At 37.8% G+C, this 20,618-nt stretch overlaps 1 protein-coding gene across 15 annotated transcripts in view; it reads right to left on the bottom strand.

Moving 5' to 3' along the window:
- Positions 1–20,618, bottom strand: part of TJP1 (tight junction protein 1) — a 239,816-nt gene that overhangs the window by 75,606 nt on the left and 143,592 nt on the right. For 14 of the 15 annotated variants that reach the window (XM_032391257.1, XM_032391259.1, XM_032391260.1 and 11 more), the window contains one exon: positions 9,795–9,851. In XM_032391257.1, the coding sequence (XP_032247148.1) occupies positions 9,795–9,851 (57 nt within the window). Of the gene's footprint in view, positions 1–9,794; positions 9,852–13,576; positions 17,863–20,618 lie in introns of those variants that run through there. The other variant, XM_032391268.1, reaches the window with a different exon arrangement.

The following is a 20,618-nucleotide window of genomic DNA, read 5'->3' as shown; positions in this document are numbered from 1 at the left end:
TACACCAACAAACTAATTTAAAAACTCATATAATAGAGGGAGGAGCAAGACGGCAGAGGACCAGGAGACCTAAATTTCGCCTGGTCCCAGGAATTCAGCTAGATAGGGATCAAACCATTCTGAACACCTAAAAACTCAACAGGAGATCGAAGAAAAGAATAGCAGCGACCACTTTCTGGAAGGTAGAACGTGCGGAGAAGTGAATCCGAGGCAATACTCCGGAGGATAGACGGCGGGGGAGGGGGCCTCCATCGGCCGCTTCTGGCAAGTGATAGAGCAGCGGAGCACAAAATCGGAACTTTTAGAAGTCGGCTCCGCTGAGGGACGTCGCTCCAGTGGCTAAGCTGGGGGTGGAACCCTCGCTGGGACAGTGTGGTCTCAGGACCCTCGGGGTCACAGAAAGACCGGGGGTGCCTGAGTGCGGCAGAGCTCCCAGGTATCAGAGCAGGGAAGTCGGCTGCAGAGACGGAGCCCAGGAGCAGGCTCTCAGCTCGGGGTTGCCATAAACCGTGATCCGCGGCACAGTCGGGCCACTGCTCTTCCAGCAGGGACCCAACAAGCGGCAGATACGGGGAGACTCCCCTCCCTCCCCTGGGAGGAGCCGCGCGGGAGCGCACCACAGGGATCTGCTGGGTTTGGAGACTCCACACGGGGTCGGGTGCCAGAGATAGAAACGCTCGATCACAGGCCAGGTGAGCACGGAGTGCGGCCGGAGACCGGGGAGACGGGAGTGATTGACTGCTTTTCTCTGGGGGCGCACTGAGGAGCGGGGCCCCGAGTTCTCGGCTCCTCCAGGGCAGAGATTGGGAGGCCGCCATTTTCACTTTAATCCTCCAAAACTGTACCGAAAGCTTGCAGGGAGCAAAAGCTCCCGAGAGCAAACCCGAGCAGATTTAGCCCGGACCCGGCAAGGACGGAGCAATTCCGCCTCTGGCAAAAACATTTGGGAACCACGGCAACAGGCCCCTCCCACAAAAGATCAGCGAGAACAGCCAGCCAAGACCAAGTTTACTGATCAATGAGAACGGCAGAACTCCAGCGTTAGGGGAATACTGCACATAGAATTCATGGCTTTTTTCCCATGATTCTTAGTCTTGCAAAGTTAATTTTTTAAAAAACTTTTTAATGAATTTTTTCCCCCTTTTCAACCAACATCTTAGCAATCCCCTTTTTAAAAAATCTTTTTTATTTTTCATTTTTAGTCATATTCTATCCCTTATTTTTGGTGTGTGTATATATATATATATATATATATATATATATATATATAAAAATATATATAAGTTGTTCTAAAATTCTGGGATACAGTTTCTTCTAAAGACCAAAATTTACCCTAAATCTCTAGTATATGGCTTTGTTCTAGTCTCCTGCCTGATCACATTCTCTCCCCTCTTTAAATCCTCTTCTTTCTTTTTTCAACCAGCTTCTTATCAATTCCTTTTATAAAATCTTTTATAATTTTCATCTTTACAGTCCTATTCCATCCCTTCATCATATTTACCCTTATTTTTGTACATATGTTTTTCTTTCTTTAAAATTTTGGAAGGCACTTTCCTTTAACAGACGAAAATACGCCCAAAATCTAGTGTGTGGCACTGATCTATGCACCAGCCTGATCATATGTGTTCGTATTCTGTTTTTGTTTGTTTTTACCTTTTTCTTTTTTTCCCTTCCTTTTCCCCTGGCTTCAGGTCTCTTCTGATTTGTTTAGTGTATATTTTTCTGGGGTCGTTATGTTATCCTGTTAGCATTTTGTTCTCTCATTCATCTATTCTCCTCTGGACAAAATGAAAGGATGGAAAAAATCACCTCCAAAAAAAGAACAAGAGACAGTACCAACTGCCAGGGACCTAATTAATACGGACATCAGTAAGATGTTGGAACTAGAGTTCAGAATGACAATTTTAAAGGTACTAGCTGGGTTTGAAAAAAGCATGGAAGATATTAGAGAAACCCTTTCCGGAGAAATAAAAGAACTAAAATCTAACCAAGTTGAAATCAAAAAGGCTATTAATGAGGTGTAATAAAAAATGGAGGCTCTAACTGCTAGGATAAATGAGGCAGAACAGAGAATTAGTAATATAGAAGACCAAATGATGGAAAATCAAGAAGCTGAGAAAAAGAGAGACAAACAACTACTGGATCACGAGGGCAGAATTCGAGAGGTAAGTGATACCATAAGATGAAACATTAGAATAATTGGGATCCCAGAAGAAGAAGAAAGAGAGAGAGGGGCAGAAGGTATAATGGAGCAAATTATAGCAGAAAACTTCCCTAATTTGGGGAAGGAAACAGGCATCAAAATCCAGGAGGCACAGAGAACCCCCCTCAAAATCAATAAAAATAGATCAACACCCTAACATCTAATAGTAAAATTTATGAGTCTCAGAGACAAAGAGAAAAACCTGAAAGCAGCTCGGGAGAAGAGATATGTAACCTACAATGGCAGAAACATTAGATTGGCAACAGACCTATCCACAGAGACCTGGCAGGCCAGAAAGGACTGGCATGATATATTCAGAGCACTAAATGAGAAAAATATGCAGCCAAGAATACTATATCCAGCTAGGCTGTCATTCAAAATGGAAGGAGAGATAAAAAGCTTCCAGGACAAACAAAAACTAAAGGAATTTGCAAACACGAAACCAGCCCTACAAGAAATCTTGAAAGGGGTCCTCTAAGCAAAGAGAGAGCCTAAAAGCAACATAGACCAGAAAGGAACACAGACAATGTACAGTAACAGTCACCTTACAGGCAATACAATGGCACTAAATTCCTATCTTTCAATAGTTACCCTGAATGTAAATGGGCTAAATGCCCCAATCAAAAGACACAGACTATCAGATTGGATTAAAAAACAAGACCCATCGATATGCTGTCTGCAAGAGACTCGTTTTAGAACCAAAGACACCCCCAGATTTAAAGTGAGGGGGTGGAAAACCATTTACCATGCTAATGGACACCAAAAGAAAGCTGGGGTGGCAATCCTTCTATCAGACAAATTAGATTTTAAACCAAAGACTGTAATAAGAGATGAGGAACGACACTGTATCATACTTAAAGGGTCTATCCAACAAGAAGATCTAACAATTGTAAATATCTATGCCCCTAACATGGGAGCAGCCAATTATATAAGCCAATTAATAACAAAAGCAGAGAAACACATCGACAACAATACAATAATAGTGGGGGACTTTAACACCCCCCTCACTGAAATGGACAGATCAACTAAGCCAAAGTTCAATAAGGAAATAAAGACTTTAAATGACACACAGGACCAAATGGACTTCACAGACATATTCAGAACATTCCATCCCAAAGCAACGGAATATACATTCTACTCTAGTGCCCAGGGAACACTCTCCAGAATTGATCACATCCTAGGTCATAAATCAGGTCTCAACCACTACCAAAAGACTGGGATCATTCCCTGCCTATTTTCAGACCACAATGCTTTGAAACTAGAACTCAATCACAAGAGGAAAGTCAGAAAAAACTCAAATACATGGAGGCTAAAGAGCATCCTACTAAAGAATGAATGGGTCAACCAGGAAATAAAAGAAGAATTAAAAAAATTCGTGGAAACCAATGAAAATGAAAACACAACTGTTCAAAGTCTTTGGGATGCAGCAAAGGCAGTCCTAAGAGGAAAGTATATAGCAATACAAGCCTTTCTCAAGAAACAAGAAAGGTCTCAAATACACAACCTAACCCTACACCTAAAGGAGCTGGAGAAAGAACAGCAAATAAAGCCTAAACCCAGCAGAAGAAGAGAAATAATAAAGACCAGAGCAGAAATCAATGAAATAGAAACCAAAAGAACGGTAGAACAGATCAACGAAACTAGGAGCTGGTTCTTTGCAAGAATTAACAAGACTGATAAACCTCTGGCCAGACTTATCAAAAAGAAAAATGACCCAAATCAACAAAATCATGAATGAAAGAGGAGAGATCACAACCAACACCAAAGAAATACAAACAATTCTAAGAACACATTATGAGCAACTATATGACAGCAAATTAGACGATCTGGAAGAAATGGATGCATTCCTAGAGACGTATCAACTACCAAATCTGAACCAGGAAGAAATAGAAAACCTGAACAGACCTATAACCACTAAGGAAATTGAAGCAGTCATCAAAAATCTCCCAAAGAACAAGAGCCCAGGGCCAGATGGCTTTCCAGGGGAATTCTACCAAACATTTCAAGAAGAATTAATACCTATTGTTCTGAAACTGTTCCAAAAAATAGAAATGGAAGGAAAATTTCCAAACTCATTTTATGAGGCCAGCATTACCTTGATCCCAAAACCAGACAAAGGCCCCCTCAAAAAGGAGAACTACAGACTAATATCCCTGATGAACATGGATGCAAAAATTCTCACCAAAATACTAGCCAATAGGATCCAACAGTCCATTAAAAGGATTATTCACCACGACCAAGTGGGATTTATCCCTGGACTGCAAGGTTGTTTCCACATCCACAAATCAATCAATGTGATACAATACATTAATAAAAGAAAGAAGAAGAACCACATGATCCTCTCAATAGATGCAGAAAAAGCATTTGATAAAGTATAGCATCCTTTCTTGATCAAAACTCTTCAGAGTATAGGGATAGAGGGTACATACCTCAGTATCATAAAAGCCATCTATGAAAAACCTACAGCGAATATCATTCTCAACGGGGAAAAACTGAGAGCTTTCCCCCTAACGTCAGGAATGCGGCAGGGATGTCCACTATCACCACTGCTATTCAACATAGTATTAGAAGTCCTAGCCACATCAATCAGACAACAAAAAGAAATCAAAGGCATCCAAATTGGCAAAGAAGAAGTCAAACTCTCACTCTTTGCAGATGACATGATACTTTATGTGGAAAACCCAAAAGACTCCACCCCAAAACTGTTAGAACTCATACAGGAATTCAGTAAAGTGGCAGGATAGAAAATCAATGCACAGAAATCAGTGGCATTCCTATACACCAACAACAAGACAGAAGAAAGAGAAATTAAGGAGTCGATCCCATTTACAATCGCACCCAAAACCATAAGATACCCAGGAATAAAGCTAACTAAAGAGGCAAAGAATCTGTACTCAGAAAACCATAAAATACTCATGAAAGAAACTGAGGAAGACACAAAGAAATGGAAAAATGTTCCATGCTCATGGATTGAACAATACTGTGAAGATGTCAATGCTACCTAGAGCAATCTACACGTTTAATGCAATCCCTATCAAAACAGCATCCACTTTTTTCAAAGAAATGGAACAAATAATCCCAAAATTTGTATGGAACCAGAAAAGACCCCGAATAGCCAGAGGAATGTTGAAAAAGAAAAGCAAAGCTGGTGGCATCACAATTCCGGACTTCAAGCTCTATTACAAAGCTGTCATCATCAAGACAGTATGGTACTGGCACAAAAACAGACACACAGAGGGGCGCCTGGGTGGCTCAGTCGTTAAGCGTCTGCCTTCGGCTCAGGTCATGATCCTAGGGTCCTGGGATCGAGCCCCGCATCGGGCTCCCTGCTCCGCGGGAAGCCTGCTTCTCCTTCTCCCACTCCCCCTGCTTGTGTTCCCTCTCTCGCTGTCTCTCTGTCAAATAAATAAATCTTAAAAAAAAAAAAAAAAAAAAAACAGACACACAGATCAGTGGAACAGAATAGAGAGCCCAGAAATGGACCCTCAACTCTACGGTCAACTAATCTTCGACAAAGCAGGAAAGGATGTCCAATGGAAAAAAGACAGTCTCTTCAACAAATGGTGCTGGGAAAATTGGACTGCCACATGCACAAGAATGAAACTGGACCATTTCCTTACACCACACACAAAAATAGACTCCAAATGGCTGAAAGACCTAAATGTGAGACAGGAGCCCACCAAAATCCTAAAGGATAACACAGGCAGCAACCTCTTCGACCTCAGCCGCAGCAACTTCTTCCTAGAAACATCGCCAAAGGCAAGGGAAGCAAGGGCAAAAATGACCTATTGGGACTTCATCAAGATAAAAAGCTTTTGCACAGCAAAAGAAACAGTCAACAAAACCAAAAGACAACTGACAGAATGGGAGAAGATATTTGCAAATGACATATCAGATAAAGGGCTAGTATCCAAAACCTATAAAGAACTTATGAAACTCAACAGTCAAAGAACAAATGATCCAATCAAGAATTGGGCAGAAGACATGAACAGACATTTCTGCAAAGAAGAAATCCAAATGGCCAACAGACACATGAAAAAGTGCTCAACATCGCTCGGCATCAGGGAAATCCAAATCAAAACCTCAATGAGATACCACCTCACACCAGTCAGAATGGCTAAAATTAATAAGTCAGGAAACGACAGATGTTGGCGGGGATGCGGAGAAAGGGGAGCCCTCCTACACTGTTGGTGGGAATGCAAGGTGGTGCAGCCACTCTGGAAATCAGTATGGAGGTTCCTCCAAAAGTTGAAAATAGAGCTACCATACGACCTAGCAATTGTTATACTGGGTATTTACCCCAAAAATACAAATGTAGGGATCCGAAGGGGTACATGCACCCCAATGTTCATAGCAGCAATGTCCACAATAGCCAAACTGTGGAAAGAGCTAAGATGTCCATTGACAGATAAATGGATAAAGAAGATGTGGTGTATATATATATATATACAATGGAATATTATGCAGCCATCAAAAGGAATGAGATCTTGCCATTTGCAACGACGTGGATGGAACTGGAGGGTATTATGCTGAGCGAAATAAGTCAATCAGAGAAAGACATGTATCATATGACCTCACTGATATGAGGAATTCTTAATCTCAGGAAACAAACGGAGGGTTGCTGGAGTGGTGGGGGCTGGGAGTGATGGGGTGGCTGGGTGATAGACATTGGGGATGGTATGTGCTATGGTAGCGCTTAAGAAACAAATAATACATTATATGTTAAAAAAAAAAGAAGATAGCAGGAAGGAAAAATGAAGGGGGGGAATCGGAGGGAGAGATGAACCATGAGAGACTATGGACTCTGAGAAACAAACGGGGGGTTCTAGAGGGGAGGGGGGTGGGGGCATGGGTTAGCCTGGTCATGGGTATTAAAGAGGGCACATACTGAATGGAGCACTGGGGGTATACGCAAACAATGAATCACGGAACACTACATCAAAAACTAATGATGTTTATGTATGGTGATTAACATAACAAAAAAAAGAACATATAAAGATTCCTACAACTCAACAACTAAAAACAACCCAATTAAAAAACGGGCAAAGGACTTGAACGGACACTAATTTTGTATTTATTTTACCACAACCTAAAAAAAAAAAAAAAAAAACACACCTCAATAAAAGGAAACAAACAACCCAATTAAAAGTGGGCAAAAGATTTAAATACATTTTACCAAAGAAGATCTGTGGATGAGAGGCTCACAGATACTGAGTATCATTAGTCTTTAGAGAACTGCAAAATAAAACCACAATGAAAACACACTACATACCTATTAGAATGGCTAAAATTGGGGGGTAAAAAAAACCCTGACAATTTCAAATGTTGATAAGGATACAAAAGCAACAAAACTCTTATATACTGCTAGTGGAGATACAATATGGTAAGGACAGTTTGGTGGTTTCCTATAAAGTTAAACATTCACTTACCATAAGACCCAGACCAAGTCCATTCCTAAGTATTTACCCAGGAGAAATGAAAAGTATGTTCATACAAAAACCCATACACGAGAGCAGAATTATTTAAATCACCAAAAACTGCAAACAACCCAAATTATTCTACATTCATATAGTGGAATGATACTCAAGCAGTAAGAAGAACTAAAAATAACAGCAACAAGAGAAACTATTGATACCAGCAACATCATGGAGAAATCTCAAATGCATTACGCTGAGAGTATAAGAAGCCAGTTTCAAAAGGCTATATATTGTGTATACATACGTACTGTATGAGTTCACTTACACGACTGTGTGAAAGGTAAAAGTATAGAACAGAAAACACATCAGTGGCTGCCAAGTGCTAGAGTTAGGGAACAAAGCTGACTACAAATGGGTACAAGAAAAGTTTCAGGTAATGGGATAGTTTTGTATTTTGGTTGTGCTGGTGGTTACATGACTATATGAATTTGTCAAACTCAGAACTGTATTCTAAGGACAAATTTTACTATATGCAAATTATACCAGCAAAAGCAACATAGGTATTAAGAAAATAAATGTAATGTGGTAAAACAAATAATACCAAATTATATCACAACCAAACAATTAAACAATTATAAGGTATAAAGTTATTTTACAACATGTTTAATCTGATTTAAATACTCTGCTATCTATTACCACATTTCGGAACTGGCCATATTTTAGCCTTAAAAATTAAAAGTTAAGGTCATTATTACTGAACGATTTCTTTTACCATTTAGGGAGACATAAAAAAAAGTCAAGTATATCTTCTCTGAAATCACTGTTTGGTTTTTTTAAGATTTTATTTATTTGAGAGAGAGAGAGTAAACAAGAGAGCACAAGCCGGGGGGGCGGGGGGTGGTTGGAGAGGCAGAGGGAGAAACAGACTCCCCACTAAGCAGGGAGCCAGCCCAACTCGGGGCTTGATCCCTGGACCCTGGGATCATGACCTGAGCCAAAGCCAAGATGCTTAACCAACTGAGCCACCCAGGTGTCCCTGAAATCACTGTTTTTTAATAATTAATTTACCCATTATCTATTACATACAGATTCAAACATTCACAAGATAATCATGGGCAGACTTCAGGAACATGATTTACCTACATCTTGCCACTTTCCTAGTTATGGACACAGCTGGTAGAAACAGTACTGTGAAGTATTTAAATATTCTCTAATCTCAGGGCACCCGGGTAGCTCAGTCGGTTAAAGCAGCCACTCTTGATTTGGCTCAGGTCATGAATTCAGGGTCATGGGATGGAGGCCCGTGTCAGGCTCTGTGCTGAGCATGGAGCCTGCTTAAGATTCTCCCTCTCCTTCTCCCTCTGCCCCTCCCCATTCATGCACACACTAGCACTCTCTCAAAAAAAAAAAAAAAAAAAAAAAATTCTCTGATCTCCTTCTATTCATTCTTTAAGGGGAAGAGTAATCAGAAGAGTTAGTGCTCTTCAAAGGCGCAAAAGGGGACTTATAGGAGAGGCTTATTACTTCATGTTAAACATAAACAAGCGCCATTAGCCTCATTTTAAACCTGTGAAAACCCAGGCTTTAGCAGGGGATTAGATCACTTGCCCATTTCTAAAGGAAAAGAGGCAGCACTAGGATTCAAATTCAGGGCAGTCTCTCTTCAGACAGAGCTCTTAACTCTTACCCAGCTTACTGCTATGTGCTCTCTGTCCATCTCCAATTCCTTAAGCAACACCTTGGGTCTACATGTTTCAAATCAAGAATATCTTTTAAGATTTTACTGCTCACACAACCTGGTTTGATTTTAAACCCCAAGCCTACAATAAGTGCACATATACTCAGAAAGGTTGAAGCAGTTTACAATTTATACCAACATACAATGTCTTTTATCTGATGGCTCAAATTTTTAAAAAATAAATCACCTAATATCTTACTCAGGGATAAAAAAAGCAAACATACAAATAACCACCAAAAGGATATATGAAAAAGTAATCATGTTCACTTTTAACCTTAATAAAGAATTTATTGCAACTCTAAATTTTAAACAAAGGAATATAGAAAAGTTTTTCCCCTTTCTTCCGACTTCCTGACATCTGGCTTTCCTCTATTGTTTTTCAAAGCTGCCAGTATCCTGAGTTATACACAGATTATTTACTGCAATAGAAACTTACCCTGTGAAGCGTCACTGTGTGTTGTTCCCATATAGCTGTTTCCTCCATTGCTGTGTTCTGATAAAGGAAAAGAAAAACAAATCATTTATCTTTTAAGAAAATGTTTTTAATAAAGTGAGAACATCCAGCAATTTGCACACTGAAATACCAAAATAGATATATTAATATTAAATATTCTGAAAGGAGTTTAATAATTACAGAAGGTTTTTTATTTGCTTTGTTTTTGTTGTAAGAGACAGGAAACTACACACAGGAACTTCCTTTGTTTTTAACTTAATTTGGACAGATGCTGCTCTATATTCATTTCATGCCAGCTGAAATCAGTATTCAAGCTAATTCTGTAACTTTATACTTAACATCAGACAGAAAAGAATAAAAGTTGGAATAGTACTATTTTAAAATATCTGATGACAAACAAAACATTTTAAAAAGTATTCCTTATATTGCGCAAAGGAAGGAAAAGTCAAATACCTCTGAACTCAGTAATTATAAATATACATGTTACAGGAAACCAGATAAGACCATTAGATAGGTTTGGACATTGGTTGCTTTAAAATCACACAGTTAAACACTACTGCTCCACCTAGTTTCAGTTTTGCTACAGAATTATCTTCTCAAGCTTTGTTTATAACCCTAAGGAAAAAAAGTTTTTTCTAGTATATGTATCATGCACATACATGCATGCACATACAGGCATAACAAAAAAAAAAGCAAAACAAGTAACTACAAAATACCCCAAGAGTAACCATAAAATTAAAACAACACCAGCTCCAATTCAGATACTACTCAAACCATAGTATAGTTCAGGTTCACCTCCTGTTAAGAACCTCTTACTAGAGAGGAAATAAGTTACTATCCAAGGCATTAGCACTAAAGAATTTTAAAAACATTTCTTAGAAACTGGGTTAATTGCTCTTAAAGGCTTAAGTAATTGAGTCTCATTTCATGGAACTGGGTTACTAAAAATATACCATACAAACAAAAAAAATTAAAAAAAAAAAAAAAAGGCCTTTCCAGAATTAACAAAAGGCAGGATGGAAGGGGAAAATGCTGAGCATCACATTTCAGAACATCACGGGTTACCCACTGTTATAAATGCTGATTTCACAAGTGAGATCCGTTTTCTATTACACTGCTGTCATTAGCATCACGAGAATATGCCCATCAAGGTGCCATGGACCCATTTCTCCTTTCCCATAGCATCTTTAATCGAGGTTATGCCACTTTAGAAAATGAATCCCTATAAAGAAAGCCTGCTTCCCTAAATTCAAAGCAACTAGATTAACTTTCCTGCCAGATGAATGAGAGAGGGAGAGAAAGGATCTCTCTGTTCACTCCCATAGATAAGAACTACCAACCTTACCAGAGTTTTGTTTCAATCTTCCGATGAAATGCAGCAAAACCTCCCTTTAATGAGACCTCTGCTAGAAACAAAGCTGTTCTGTTTTTTCACAAAAACTGACCAGGATTTAATGTATTAAAAAAAAAATTCCTCCATCAATGTGAAGCAACGATGATATGAGTAATTCTGCTAAACATCGAGAGTCCTACTGAAATATACATGATAAAAATATCTGCAATAATTGCCAGTTTGTCCAATCTTAGCTGACTTATTAAAAATGAGAACTGCTTGCATAGCTCTAAGCTCATCTTTTCTTGATCCACTTTAACCAGTAGCATTGCTTCACTGCCTTTTTAATCTCTTCCCTATCAGTGTAAAGGGAAAGTGATCTGACAACAGGCAAGTACCTTGGTAACACCCTCTTTGGTATGAAGCAGTTTATCATCCTCCATGTGATTTTAATGACCAGCTTTTCATTTTGTAAAAGAATATTAATCAAACAAGAAAATTCATTTAATGTTAAGGAGAGAAAAGCAGGTTATGAAACAGCTTATACATTGTTATCCTAATTATGTTTAAACATGAGTAGTAAAAGGAAGGCTACAAGGACACAAAATGTTAAAAATGATCATCTTCAAAGGGAAGTGATTATGAGTAACATTTTTTCACTAGGTATTTTATCCTTTTGCTTTCCTTTCTTCATTCCTAATCAGAATAACCTACCAATATCTTTTAAACCACATTCACCAAATCCCCTTTGAAACTTCAAATATCTATTATTCACTGTTTTAGGAAACCAAATAGTATTTAAGATTATTTTGTTTTATTGTTGATTATAAAAAGTATTTATTCTACTGTTGGTAAGGGATCTAATACATTAAGGTCTTAATGTACAAGCTTCAAGAGAAGTGCAGTAAGAGAAATTTATTTTGTTTGGGTAAGGGAAAAACTAAAAATACTAAAACAACTGTTCTCGGCATTCCAATCAAAATTGATACGTTTCTTTGTTGGAGGAATTAGAAAAGTACACATCTCAACTAATTCAATGGTTTCCCAAGAGAGGGTAATATAATAGCTCATTTTTCTTTTAAAGCCAAACATAGCCTTATTAGCTTGATTTACCACAAGGGAGACTTAGGTAGTACAAGAAGGCAATAGAGAATGAGACATTAAAAAGGCAGTTAGTTGTGCTGGCTCTTGACCAGCACATTAAACCAATTTAATCCATAATATTATGCCTTGCCAATCCTATCACTTAAACCACAAAACAAAACAAAACAAAACAAAAAACTGTAGTCCCAGTTTAAATCAGGAAGCATGTCCTCCCTCTCTACTCTCTAGCCTTTGGTTACTTCAGTGGCAAAAGCAGCAAAATTCTATCCATAGCTGTTTGTATAATAACTATGCAGACCTTATGAGGAGTTCTGAATGAACAGAGAAGTGAATAGATGAAGAAATCGATTTGTGATAATGCAAATACAGTAAAATATAATGGTAGACTCTTATTTGTCAATATTCAAGTATCCATTGTAAAATTCTTTCAACTTTGCTATGTTCTAAAATGATCATTCTCTCTCTCAAATAAATAAAAAAAAAAACTTAAAAAAAAGAAAATGATCATAATAAACTGGGGAGGGGAGTTCTTAAAATAAATCACTCAGAAATTGAAGGCTAAAACTGATATAAAACAGTTTTTATACTAATAAATCAAACACTATTTTCATAAGCACTACAAAAAGAAAAAATGTTCATTAATGACTGAGAATTTTTATACTTTAGAAAAGGGGGAGCAGAGGGTTTCCTTTGGAAAAATACCTAATACCTTACGTTTTCACTATGACCCCTTTTATAGTGTTTTATCAAGTTCATCTATCACCTATTCAAATAAATGACTGTTAAAACTCAACATCCTTATTGTAAACTTGCTTCTCGTTTCTTATTAAAAAGAAAAACAATGCATAATTGCATAACTTGGACAAGGATCTTCTGGTAAATCTATAGTCTCATTCCCAAAGCATTTAAGTTTCTGGGAGACCCAGGAAAAAAGTGTTACTCCTTTAAGCACGATTCCAGCACTATTATTCCCTAGTAACCTGGAAAGATGCTGTTAAAAACAGAAAATGAGGGGTGCCTGGGTGGCTCAGTTGTTAAGGGTCTGCCTTCGGCTCAGGTCATGATCCCCGGGGTCCTGGGATCAAGCCCAGCATCGGGCTCCCCGCTCAGTGGGAAGCCTGCTTCTCCCTCTCCCACTCCTCCTGCTTGTGTTCCCTCTCTCACTGTCTCTCTCTCTGTCAAATAAATAAATAAAAATCTTAAAAAAAAAAAAAGTTCCATATTAAAAAATAAATAAATAAATAAAAACAGAAAATGAACTAAACCAGAAATACTGAGATCAGAGTCCAAATCTGTCATACTAGATAGGTGACCTTCTTTTTCTTACCTGTAATATTAAAGAACTGGATGAAATTATCTCAAGTAAAAGGTCCTTTCTGGCTCCAAGATTCTGTTAGACTTTAATTCTCATTGTAGTCCAATTATAATTCCAATTTCAAACAGGCTACATATTGCAGGTATTGCAGGCATGAAGAGTGATTGCAATTCGTGACTACTGGATTCTGAGTTCTACATACATTTCTAAGTCAGCATCAACTGACTAGAATCACAATTTCTGAAGAAGCGAAAAGCTGCATTTCAGAATCTGCCAAGAGTTTGTTTAGTTTCTTTGTTCTAAGCTCCAGCTGGCGAAGGCACTACTCAGATCACCAACTCTGAAGGGATTCCTGCCAAAACTTCAGATCCCAATTCTAAGCAGTTCTGCTGTCCTTTAGGGCTGATTACAGATCAAATGCGGAAAAAGGCAGGAGGACACAAGAACTGACAAAACAAGATGAACCTGTAATTGGAATAAAACCAAATCCAAAATAGAATAAAATAACGCAACTGTTCTACAAATGAAGGAAAATCTTAGCTCCTAAACATTATCTAGATATAGATCAAGATTTATAGTCAGTTAAGTTTTACCATCTTACGGCTGTTATTTTAAAAGCAACCCTTCATTCATTCAACAAACATTTACCAGCTATGCTAAGCTTTGTGGATGCCAAAAATAGATACCTCTTTCTCCCTAAAGGGCTCAAGGAGAAAGTTTATAACACTACATAAATGGTGTAGAAGAGGAGGATTCTGCCTGTTAAAGATCAGAGACAGAGTCCCAGAGAAAGCAATATTCAAGTTCAAGCTTGGAGAATGACCAGTTAAACTGGGGAGAGATGTTTCAAAGGAAACATCACATCAGCAAGGTTGTTGATGCTGCACATAAAGCTGGCTTTGAGATGGCTGAGTCGTACAATTTGTGGAAGAGGAAAGGGTAAAAAGAGAAGCTGCAAAAGTGCCATTACAATAGGCCTTGTAATATAATGCTAAGGACTTGAAACTCAATGGGAAAACACGAAGGAATTTCAGGCAATCACGTGACATAGCCCGACCTCATTCTGAAGGCTGTTACCGGGAAGATGGATCTAAGGCAGGGAGACCAGTTAGAAAGTTAAAGTGAAAAGAGGGTAAGTGAAAGATGGCGATAGGTTTCTGAATTGGGTAGCTGAGTAAAAGGCAGGAAGAAGAAAAGATTACAAACTCAGTTTTAGACATCTTAAATTGAAGGTGCCTGTGGAACTATCGAAGCAGAGACACAGGCAGTAGGGAGCTGGATATACAGGGCTGAAGACCAAGACTGAGATCGGGAGTAGATAAGGATCCAGAAGTAATCAACAAAGTAGTATTGAACCCAAGAGAAAAGATCCAATTACCCAAGGACTAAGATGACCCTGTTAAATACAAATATTTTAGGGGGGAAAAGGAAGAACCAAAGAACTTGAAAAGGAACAGCCAGTGAGGATACAGGAAAATCAATGAGCTAATACAAAATACTTGTTCAGAGAATACACCAAAATAAAATATAAAAATGGAAGATATCACAAAAGAATAAAATTTCCATATGTTTTTTAAATTGTTGGACCTTTAAATATTAAATATATACCTAGAATGGTTTAGTCAGTACTATCTCTTAAATGAGGCAGCCTGCTGAACACTTGGTAACTTGCTGTCCTCCATTAGGAAAATCAAGTGGCGCTCTCTCTCTGGGGTCCTTATGTGGGCAGAGCTACTACACTGAATTATTTCCGAATTCTTCTGCTCTCCAAAGTGTTTTTGTTTTGTTTTGAGCTATTTTCCACGCAAAATAAAATGCAAGATTATCTACTGAGATCAGGTTGAGCCAGGAACTTAAAAAGTACAACCTAAGTTTAGTGAATAAAACAGATGACCCCTGCCCTCCTTGACTTTTCAAGTAAGTATTTAATTTCAATTGTGATCACTGCTATACAAATCTAGTACAAAGAAAAAGACTAGAGTACGTGTTAAAAGGTAGGGAAAATACATATTTGGATTGATCCAAAGGACTGTCAAGTAAACAAGCAAAATGGAGATGTCCAAGATAAATCTAAAGTCAAATGAAGAAAGGTCTTGGGAGACACTCAGGGATTCAACAAACTTCTCAAATATAAGTTAAGAACTCACTAAGCTTAAGAATTCAAATAATGATCAAAATAAGAATGTAGCAACTACAGGATGACAGTCTCAATACAAAGTAAGTATATTTAATATCTAAGACCCCACTATACTCAACATCAGTTAAATTTTCAACTACTTTATTCTGTCAACTCCTTGGTTGGCAATTTAGGAGACAAATGATAAATATGATCAGAAAACATTAAAATACAAGTTTACAAATAAATCACTGTATTTGCCACTGCCCTTAGATCAACGTGAAAGGATATCAGCTTAACTAAGTTACCATTATACATACATTAAACATTGAGAAATTCTCATCAGGGACAGTTACAGACACTATAGAAAACTTTGAGTGCTTTCCAGTTATCAAAAATCAAATCATATTTAGGTTGACTCTTTTCTTTCTTTCTCTCTCTCTCTCCTTTCTTTTTTAGGTTGACATTTTGTAATGGCTTCAAGATGGATAAAGGACTTTTCAAATACTTTCCAGGTAGGAAGGGAAAAGGGACTGGGGTGGCAGGGATGACTGAGTGTATCTTTTTACGTAGCTCTGACTCTTAGAACCACAATATTGTTTCACCATATATATCCTTCTCATATCAAAAAAACAACCAAACCAAACCAAACCAAACATTAAAACAAAAGTATGGGGGTAGGGGAGAGTACCAAAAATGGAATACAAACAGTAACAAATGAACCTAACTCTATTACAAATGAATAAGGCAGGGACGAAAAGAACTTTAACTGTGGAAAAGAAAAAAGTAACTGTGGAAAACAGTATCTTGACTGAATGCTGTAAGGCCAAAAACAAAAAGAACTATATAGAAATTCTGTAGCCTAGTTAAGAAGTCTTTCTCCTGGAGGTATGGGTGTAAGTTTGAAACTATTTTGTATGTATACTAGAAGTGAACCAAGCAGTAAATATACTATAATGAGAGCTGGGTTTCTACTGTTGAGAGAAAAAAGTTGTAAGAAAAGGAGGAAGGCTAAAATGAACTCCATTAGACTGGACTCTAAGCATAAACCCATGGTTTTAGACATATATACAGATACAGAAAGAATCATGTAGATATGCACAGATTATTATACATATATTTATTTTTTAGCTCTATCTGCTGAAAAAGCCTGGAAGCAAGCAAACAAACAAAAAAACCCAACTACAGTGAGCACAACCGTCATGGAGATCTAAATTTCTAAATATTATCCTCTAATAACATCAACCAGGATTCTGTGGAGAAGTGGTTGGCTTCAGGGTGAAAATATGTAAGATTAACCTGGAATATCATGTGATACCAGAAATTAAGGGACTGCTTGAAAAAAGGGGTGATGTCTGCTCAAAGAACACAGCAACCAACCTGAAGGAGTTCTAACAGCCAAAGTTGGAATAACTTGAGCAAGAAAGTAAATAATGATAGTATTAGATTTTAACCCATAAAATAAAATAGATATTCATGAGTCCATACCAATATAATCAAATAAATAAATGGGAAATGAACAGCACTCCTTACTTACAATTAACAAACATGGAAAGAAAAAGGGAAACAAAATTATCATCAGGCAAACCCCACAAATGAGATGGGGTTGCAGGTGAGATCCACCAATAGATGCTAAAATTAGTGGGTGAAAGTTTGAGGAGTAACAGGATTAGCACATTCTCAAATTATCTCCTCCAAAATATTTATCAATTACAAAAATATAGTAACTTTACAGTGGAGAAATGCCACCTTAAACAAGTGATCAAGGTAAACACCAATAATACAAATCAACATCATGAACCCCTTGATATGATGCATCAAGGACACATTATGATTTTTATAGTTTTTGCCAAAAATGTATCATCTCATTCTAATCATAAGAAAGTACCAGACAAAGTAAATTGAGGGGCATTCTACAAAATAACAGATCAATTCTCTTCAAAAATATAAAGGTCATAAAATACAGAGGGAAGACTGAGAGTCTGTTACAGATTCAAAGACTCCAACGGGGAGTAACAACCAAATGCAATGTAGAATCCTGAAAACTGGCAATATTTGAATACAGTCTGTAGTTTAATATTATTTTATCAATGTTAATTTCTTATCCTTGATAATTGTTCTATGGCCGTATAAAATGTTAAGGGGAGTGCAATGAGGGGTATAAGGAAACTAGTATTTTTAAAACTCTTCTCTAAGTTCAAAATAAAGAAGTTTTAAAAAATCTTTTCGGGCACCTGGGTGGCTCAGTTGGTTAAGCGACTGCCTTCGGCTCAGGTCATGATCCTGGAGTCCCGGGATCGAGTCCCACATCGGGCTCCCTGCTCTGCGGGGAGTCTGCTCCTCCCTCTGACCCTCCCCCCTCTCATGTGCTCTCTCTCTCAAATAAATAAATAAAATCTTAAAAAAAAAAAAACTTTTCAATTTTTAAATAAGATACATGAAAAACCATGATACACAACAAAGCACTCAATGGAAAACAGACCAAATATGCAGACTCAACAGGTCACACTTCTTTAAAATCAGACTTCTTACTTCACCTTAAACCCTGAAACTATTTTTTCTTTAAAGATTTATTTATTTGAGAGAGAAAGAGAGTGAGAGAGAGTCCGCATGTGGGCACAGGGTGGGGGGGCGCTGGGGAGGGCAGAGGGAGAAAATCTGCAAGCAGATTCCCCACTGAGCACAGGGCCCCACGTTGGGCTGCATCTCACCACCCATGAGATCATGACCTGAACTGAAACCAAGAGTTGGACGCTTAACTGACTGGACCACCCAGGCACCCCCCAAAACTATTTTAAGTGAATCACACCCTAAAACTATTTTAAACGAATCACAAAATGTGTAAGGCACAAAAGGTGACAAGCTGTGTTTCAACTGGTAAGCCTCCCTTAGACACACTGTTCAGGGAGCTCCCTCCTGCTTCTAAGATCAGGCATCTTGAGGCTGAAAATCTTACCAGTAAGGTGGCAATAGTAATTGCTCAAGATTCAACAGGAAGAGAGTAAATATACCAGTTTTAATGCAAGCCACGTAGGTAAAACTTGATGACTTTTCCCAAATACAACAAAGAGCAACATCATTAATTTTCATGTAAAACTGGGTTTTTAAAGTAATGCTAATGGCAGATATATAAAAGTTTAATAAACTTGATCTGTTGTCAAAAAATAAAAAACCTGCTAGTATCTATATATCCAACATAGTGTTCATATCCAGAACACACAGAGAATTGCTATCAATAAAAGACAGTCTAATAGAACAGATGCGCTAAGGACTCGAGGAAGAAACTTCACAAAAGAAGGTATCAAAATGGCCAATAAGCATGTGGGAAAAGTGCTATATTTCATTAATGAAAAGGGGAATACAAATTAAAAACACAACGAAAGGATACTAGAAATTCACACAATGAGCTAATATGAGAAAGAAAATATGTAGTGTTAGTGAACAATCTAATCAGAACTCACTACTAGTGGGAGTGTAAACTGGTATAACCACTTTGAAATCTGCCAATATGCATAACACTATGATCACTGAACAAAAGTGTGTACATTCACTACAAGAATATTCACAAAAGCACTATTCTGAATAATCAAAAGCCAAAAACAACCTAAGGCCCATCAGCAATAAAATAGAAAACCATTACAACATTCACTCGATGCAATATTATACAGCCATGAAATGAATAAAGTACAACTACATGAACCAATATGGAGGAATCTCACAATGTTGTTCAAGTTGAACAAAACAAGCCAGACATTAAAAGAACACATACTATATGTTTCCATTTGAGTGTAATAACAGGCTAAAACAAAACAAAACAAAACAAAAAACCTACCGGGGGGAACTAGCCCTACCAGTTAAAGGCCTCTTAATTAAGACATACTATAAGGATTCTATAATGAGAAGTGTGGTACTGGTACATGATTAGAGAAATAGACCAGTGGAATAGAATGGAAAATCCAGAAATAGACCACCAAAATAAATAGCAAATTAGGATATGAGAAAGGTAACATCTCTAACTGCTGGTGTAAAGGATGTACTTGTTAATCAAATGGTGCTGGAACAACTAGTCAGTCATTTGGAAAAAACATAATATTAGATCTATATTTCACCATGCACAAGAATAAACTCCAAAACAATTATAGATCTAAATGTAAAAAATAAAACCATATAAATACTAGAACTCAGGTGAATTCCTCTTTGAAAGAAAATTTTTTTGACGAGAGAGAGAAAGAGAGAGAGAATGAGAGAGAGAGAGAGGGAGAGAGAATGAACAGCAGCAGGAGCAGATTCCCCACCGAGCAGGGAACCCAATGTGGGACTCGATCCCAGGACTCCAGGATCCTGACCTGAGCTGAAGGCAGATGCTTAACCAACTGAGCCACCCAGGCTCTAAAGATTTTATTTTTAAGCAATCTCCACACCCATCGTGGGACTCGAACTCACAACCCCGAGATCAGGAGTTGTAAACTCCACCAGCCAGGTGCCCCGGGGGAACCTTATAGTTTAAGAGAATTAGGAGATACACCAAACAACCACACAAGAGGACCTTATTTGAATCCTGATTTTTTAAAAAATACATAGAAAGTGAAGTTCATACTTATGACAATTGGAAACTTTACATTGACTAAACACTGAATTTTGGATTTAGAATTTATTTTTAAAGTGTGATAATGGTCATTACCGTTCTTTTTAAAAATAATTCTTATCTTTCAGAGATATATACTCAAATACTGACAGATAAAAAAGCCTGGTATTTCCTTCAAAATAATGCGGGAGCAAGGATATAATGCCCTGGAAGTATAGATGAAACTGGCCATAATATGGTAACTGTACCTGGTGATGGTAATGTGGGGATTTTTTATACTCTACATCACTTTTGTATGGATATGAAATTCTTCCACTTAAAAAAAAAGGAAGATAGGGGGCGCCTGGGTGGCT

Source organism: Phoca vitulina, unplaced genomic scaffold, assembly GCF_004348235.1.
Source record: "Phoca vitulina isolate PV1807 unplaced genomic scaffold, GSC_HSeal_1.0 scaffold61, whole genome shotgun sequence".
Classification (NCBI taxonomy): domain Eukaryota; kingdom Metazoa; phylum Chordata; class Mammalia; order Carnivora; family Phocidae; genus Phoca; species Phoca vitulina.
Note: the sequence above shows the minus strand (reverse complement) of the source record. Positions and strands in the feature narration are given on the sequence as shown.